We start from the raw sequence: 7,112 nt of genomic DNA, 5'->3' as shown, positions 1-7,112 counted from the left end.
AGACAGACAGACAGACAGACAGACAGACAGACAGACAGACAGACAGACAGACAGAGGTAGAGAGGGAGATATAGGGGAGGGGGAGTGTAGACAAGGAGAGAGACAGGGAGAGAGAGAGACAGAGAGAGAGAGAGACAGAGAGAGAGAGAGAGAGAAAGAGGAAAGAGAGAAAGAGAGAGAGAGAGAGAGGGGAGAGAGAGAGATGGTGAGATTGAGAAAAAGAAAGAGGGAACGAGAAAGACACACAAGAAGAACAAATGGGCGAGGCAGAAATGAAGAGGCAGAGAGAGATAGAGTGAGACACGACTATACAACAAACTGTTACCCTTTTGGGTTTTTTACACAGGGCTGAAAAATCCCAACGGCTGTGAACCTAAGGGGACTTTCTTTGTGTCCAAGACTAACACAGAGTTCGGTCTGGTCAAGCAGCTGTCAGACGCTGGTCACGAGATCGGGATGACCACTCCTGACGGTCTGATCCCTCAAGACCAAGACCAGTGGCAGGCGGCCTTCAGAGGTATGTCGTCACGACTGGAACTCAGAATAAATGATTCCAATAAACTGCTAGGTAAATTTTTTTTAAAAATGTAGGACAGAGAGTCTCTTTTCTTTTGGTTTTATTTATTTTTGTTTATTTGCTAGTTAATTAATGGATTAAGCAAGTACTAATACTAATCAGGGACTCCTAGACAGTCACATTCATGAGCCATGTTTTGCGTTCTCTAATTTAAAGAAGAAAAAAACAATAAATTAAAACCCTATCAAGTAAAAATGAAACCAACAGGAAACATTTGGCTGTGAAGCTTGTTTTCTATGTGTCACGCCATTATGCTCAAATGAAGTGCAAAAATGTGATGCATGCTGACAAAAAGTATGCTTTCATTCTCTAATTTTAGCATCATGAACACAGATATAGGCGTCAAATTTATATGTTTGGTTTGTATAATTTATTATATGAAATGATGAAAAGTATTATAAAATAAAGAAAATAGCATCAGATTAAAATCTAATAACTTGATGTGGCTGTTTTCGGCCGGCGTCTCCATTCGTGGATTTTTAGAAGTAACTCACTTTTTCAGCATGCTTCAAAAATACCAACTTCGTTATTTTTGAGAGCGTGTGACATCTTACCTTTCCCCTTATAATTTGACTCAGATTGCACTCTCCATAGTGAACTTGAACTACGCCAAAGAGCACGGTCAAGGATATTAGTACATAATACGTCTATGGTAAAGAGAGTAAATTCCAATGAATTGTCATTTTCTCAAAGCTCAGCAAGTTGTAAATAAAAAAAATACACGGATTGAGGGACGATTATTTGTTGTCGAATGGAGGCAAGATCAAGAAAACAACAGAACCGTAACTGAATAAAACTGCCTCAAAAGGGTATAATGAAACAAAGACAACAAATATATGATTTTTCATATAATAAGTAGTTATATAGTGCTGATTCAAAGCGATTTTTTACACTGTAAGCCTTTGTTATGAGGCTTGGAATCAGAATTTAACATCCATTTCTGACAAACTGAGCAAAGTGAAAGAATCACTTTGAATACTCCCTAAATAACCCCGGCCCAAATTGTTATTACGTAAATAAAAAAAGGCTGAAAAGGTGAATCAAAATGTACTCGTCAGCATTGCTGTCCAGCAAAGTAAAGCACCTGAGCAATAGGGACATCTGACTTTACCTGCATTTTCGAGAACAAAGTTAGGTTATATAATAATATAACTATTATGGATTTATACAATACAACGATATTATACATGTACTTTAAAAAAGAAGCAACAAATTAAATTTACAGGAATTCAAAGCCCTCCAATATAACTGCCCCATTCATTTCCCCATCTCTATTTCACATTCACTTTCCACATTCATCTTTATCCTTTCCACATTCACATTTCATATTCCACATTCCACATCCACATTTCATATTCCAGATTTCCACATTCACATTCCTCATTCCCCACTCCCCAATTTGCATTCCACATTCACATTCCACATTCCCGACTCCCCATTCCACATTCACATTTCATATACCACATTCCACATTCCCCCAATTCACATTTGCATTCCACATTCCCAATTCCACATTCCCCATTCCATATTCCACATCCTAAATTCCCCCCATTTCATAATCTCCAGAAATGAAGGCAGAATTGGTTGGCGCCGGAATTCCTGAGGCCCAAATACAGGGCAGTCGGGGACCAGAGCTGTATGCTGGGGGAAATGACCAGTTTGGCGCCATTTCCGATGTGAGTTTGGGTTTTGCGACATTGTCGTTGTTGTTGTTGTTGTTGTTGTTGTTGTTGTTTTGTTGGGGTTTTTTTTTTGGGGGGGGGGGGGGAGGTTATTGTTTGTTTGTTTGTTTGATTTAATTTCTCTTTGTCGCGTAAAGCTCTGACACAGAAACTTACATTTTCATAATTATCCCCCCCCCCCCCCTGAATTTTATTTAGGTTCTGTTGTGTTTCTTTTGTTTCTGTATTTATCTTTTACTTTTTGCTTGGTTTTGTTTTTATGTGTCTGATATTCTTAAAACGATAGAGAGAGGAAGTGGCAGGTGGGCGTGGAAGGTGAATAGCCAGTTTCGTTTGTTAGTGGCCTTGGTCAACAAGTGCCTTGCTACTTTACTTGGGGTCTGGGAATGATCCAACTGAAATGTTGCATATCTTAAGCAAGTCCCCAGTATTCCGTATGGCATCATTAGTGATTACCTTAGCCATTTAGGGCGTTATAAACATTCAAACTCCCACAGTTTATCAATGTCCACGTAGTGCTCTATGTATATAGACACTGTGTTTAACCTACAAAAAAAAAGGACATACATAATAATGATATATTTCTTCTTTCTGCCAGGTGGGTTTGGGCTACGATTCAACATGTGTGAGCATTGAATACAGATCCAAAGAGAACTTGAAATGGCCGTATACTTACGACTTCGTCGAGGGAACCCCAGATTGCACTATCGGAAAGGCACCCACGCAGTCCTTCCCAGGTAAAACGTTATGGTTATCAATCGTTATACAAAAAAACCCGCAATAAGTAAATGATAAAAACACAATAATTTCCACCCGCCCCCCACCCCCCTGGATGATTTTCCAATTTTTCTTTCTAAATATTTGATTCGACAGGAAAATGGCAGTTCTTGGTGGCAGACATTGAGTACAAAGGACAGAAATGTGCCAGTCCTTCCGCCTGTTCACCCCTCATCCAAACGTCCCAAGACGCCTTTGATATGCTCTACGAAGCGTAAGTATTTTGGTTATTTCCTTTGAGGCTGCAGGGTGTAGGAATGTGTCAATTTCGTTTAATTATATAATTTCCCTTACTCTTTGGAGTCAGTTTTAGCTAAAATATGTTTTGTTCGCGGGGAACACTTACATACATTTAAAAAAAATCTATCCAGCACTCTCTTCGTTTGACTGTCTGAATGTCTGTGAGTCTATTAACATTTTGTCTGTCTGTCTGTCTACCTGTCTGCCTGTCTGTCTGTCTGTCTGTCTGTCTGTCTAAGTCCTACTACGATGGGCATTGTCTGCCACACGGAAGTTCAAGTTTCAAATCTGAGTGAGTTTTGAAATAGTAGCCTTCTTGTTTTTCCTGAACTACTTCCTGACAGTCATGTGTCTCTACAGGGGTTATACAGGAAGTACTCTATCTCTGACATGGTGTTTATTACACAATTAGAATGTTAAATTATAACTGTCATGGTTAAGATTACTATTAATATTATTGTTTTGAATGACATCATCATCATCATCATCATCATCATCATCATCATCATCATCATCATCATCATCATCATCATCATCATCATCAACAACAACAACATCAGCATCAGTATCAGCATCAGCATCAGCATCAGCATCATTGACAACAACAGCAACAGCGATACAAACGAAGCTCGATAATTCTTTGCATGCATAATACATTTTTCAATACCCAAACTGTTGTCGCTGTGTAGTTAAGTTGAACACACACTTAGCTACCTTAGAATTACAAAGTTCCATCTGCTCAGTACCTAGTTTTGAAAAAAAAAACCCACATGTTTATTAAAAGTTTGAATTTCTCAACGTGTCAGGCTTTCCCCAGTGCAATTATCTGGATATCTTGATAACGAATCCCAATAAACTTACGATTTTGATCGAGAAAATAGAATAATATGTGAGCCAGCGTGGTGGAATCAAGCTCTCGTCAAAATAATCAAAGTGAAGAAACTTGCATTTTTCACGCGTTTGTGAATTTTTATCAAATTTTTGTTTTTTGCCTCAACACCTTTCATGCCCATTAAAGAACTTATTTCTGTGTGGATTTTTCTGATAAACATTGATTAAAGGCACAACAAATTGTTAATTTTCAGTTACGACGGACTCTTAAGCTAAGGAAATAACTAATCCTTGCCGGCCAATTTCTCACTAATTTTACCTCTGAAAACAGATGACCACACATCCTTCTTTCGCAAATATCCCGACTTGTATTCAAGATAAATGGATATTTTTTTCATCAAAATAAAGAAAAGTGAACAAGCTTTAAGATGACACAAATAACTCTACGTGCCCAAAAATTGACGAGAGCCTGGTTCCACCACATTGCCTCACATATGATTTGGTTTCTGACCTCATGATTTTAGTAATTTGAAACAGCCAAAAAATGTCAGAAAAAAACTTTGTAATTCTAAGGTAGCAACTTGAGGTCTTTCCTTGCTCGTTCAAACAGCTTTGGAGATCACTTTGGGGGCAAGAGAACTCCCTATCTCCTGTACCTGAACCCTCAGTGGCTCACCATCCCTCATCAGAGGGAAGGGACTCGCCAGTTCCTAGATTTCCTTATGTCTTCTTTCGATGTAAGTTTAGTTGTTATTTTTTCCTCTCTCTCTTTCTCTCTCTGATTGTTTTGATGCACCTCGACACCAAACAGCACCTTTGATGCACCGATAGAAACTCACAGAGTTATGCATAATGAACAGTATTACACACATTATTGTAGATTGCAAGTAACAGAAAAAGGGTATGAGACTTAGTAGCTCAAATTTAATAAGTTCGACGTTTAGCCCGGTAAAGGGCTTCTTCAGGAACATGTACCAAAAAATATAAAGTATTACACACATTAGGTAGACGCCATAATGGACGCCACTACATACTAGGCATACATTATCATGAACACTACCAAATTATGCAAGACCAAAGATCGTACATAACAAGATAGTTCACTGGGCCAAACAAGTGTGCGCGGAAGTACGCGCATTGGACGCGCATTGGTTTATAAGGGCATAAAACACAACACACCTTGGTACACTCAGCATGGCAGACGTCAACCCAGTAGCCTACAATTGACACTCGCAGATATTGATGCCACGCTCCTTGATGGTCTGCCGCGATGCACATCGTTTTCTAGGAATTACGAAGTTTTATCTGACATGTTTAGCTATTTTGAGTTACTAAGACCATAATATTAAGGTCGAAAAACACATTTTGTTTTATCTGCTCTATCAAAATCGTAAGATTATTCGAAGTTATTATTATCGAGATATTAAAAGAATTACATTCTGATAAAGCTTGACGTGATCTGAAACTCAAAATCGTGGATGTCAAATTTCTCAATTCTAGGGACTGAGCAGGTAACACTTTGTATTTTTGAGGAAGCGATTTGTTTTACTTGACTGTCTACCAGTCAGCCGTCATTTTAAAAGTAAAGTATATTCAATTTTTACAAATTTTACAGGAGAGCCAAAAAATATATGTCGTTGTCCCAAAAAATTAAATGTTTGCAAAATATGTCCCACGTTTTTATCTTCAAGAATACAATTTTGATAATAACTTTTTTATAACATTTAGCAAGTGCTGTTTTCTAGGTAACAATATTCAGATTTTTAGCTTTCCTGTAAATAACAGTCAAACTGGTCCGTTGGTAGACCGTCAAGTAGAACATGCCCATCGTAGTAGACCGTTAAGGTGACTGGCACTTGCAATATTTTGAGCATTACAATTGTGAGGCAGTGCGGTGGAATCAGGCTCTCGTCAAAATAATCAAAGAGAAGAAAATTGCATTTTTCCGCAGGTTAATGAATTTTTATCAATGTTTTTGTTTTTTGGCTCAACTCCTTTCATGCCCATTTAAGAACTCATTTCGTGGATTTTCCTGTAAAACGCTAATTAAAGGCACAACAAATGGAAAATTTCAGTTACCACGGACTCTCAAGCTGTGGAAATAGCTAATCTTTCGCGGCCATAATTTTCTCACTAACTTTTCCTCTGAAAATAGGTGACCCCACCTCCTTCATTAGCAAATATTTCGACTTGTATTCAAGATAAATTGATATTTTTTAAATTCAAATATAGACAAGTGAACAGGATTTAAGATGATACCAATAACTCTACATAATGTACAAACATTGACGAAAGCCTGATTCCACCACGCTGCATCACAATTATTATGGTTTGACGTCTGTCGTACTAGTGGTGCTGAAATGGGTTAAATGGGTATTGTAAAATCATTTTTTAGCAATAATATATGTACTTAGATGACCTACTTTTGCCAGGAAAGCCGTTTACGCCATAGCATGTTTACGTATGAAATATATCAAATGAGGTAGAAGTTGCAAATGGTATGTTTTGTTTTACCGAAATCAGCAGTGATATTTCATACGTAAACATGCTATGGCGTAAACGACTTTCCTGACAAAAATAGGTCATCTAAGTACATGTATTGCTATATTTAGGGTGAACATTTGTCTTAGAAGTAAAGAACATTGATTCCTGTTTAACAGGTCTAAAGATCATATTGAGGACATACTAATCTATGACATTCATCAGTGTTTCAAAGCATTATACTGGCATTCATTTATCTTAAATAGACTCTTTGATCATCTGCACGTGTTCCCTTTGCGCTCACTTAACTTTCTGTGGATAGCAGCACGAAGTTTTTCTTCCACAGCAAAAAATGAACACCAAGTCTGGCACATATTCCTCCCCCTCCCCCCTATCTCTTTTCTAAAACCCATGATGCACTCTCTCCTAACCCCAGCCCACAGCCCACACCACACAAATCACTCTCATCTATCACAGGCCCCAGAAGCCCCTGTACTCTCATCCCAAAAACAAACGAGCAAACA

At 38.1% G+C, this 7,112-nt stretch overlaps 1 protein-coding gene across 1 annotated transcript in view; it reads left to right on the top strand.

The window, feature by feature from the left end:
• Positions 1–7,112, top strand: part of LOC101851895 (chitin deacetylase 7) — an 18,252-nt gene that overhangs the window by 3,214 nt on the left and 7,926 nt on the right. Inside the window, exons 3-7 of the mRNA XM_005108496.3 lie at positions 347–517; positions 2,144–2,253; positions 2,858–2,996; positions 3,133–3,250; positions 4,718–4,844. Of these exons, the coding sequence (XP_005108553.1) occupies positions 347–517; positions 2,144–2,253; positions 2,858–2,996; positions 3,133–3,250; positions 4,718–4,844 (665 nt within the window). The remainder of the gene's footprint in view (positions 1–346; positions 518–2,143; positions 2,254–2,857; positions 2,997–3,132; positions 3,251–4,717; positions 4,845–7,112) is intronic.

The sequence above is a fragment of the Aplysia californica genome, unplaced genomic scaffold (assembly GCF_000002075.1).
Source record: "Aplysia californica isolate F4 #8 unplaced genomic scaffold, AplCal3.0 scaffold00694, whole genome shotgun sequence".
In the NCBI taxonomy this organism is placed as follows: Eukaryota; Metazoa; Mollusca; class Gastropoda; order Aplysiida; family Aplysiidae; genus Aplysia; species Aplysia californica.
This window is presented reverse-complemented; position numbering and strand designations above follow the sequence as displayed.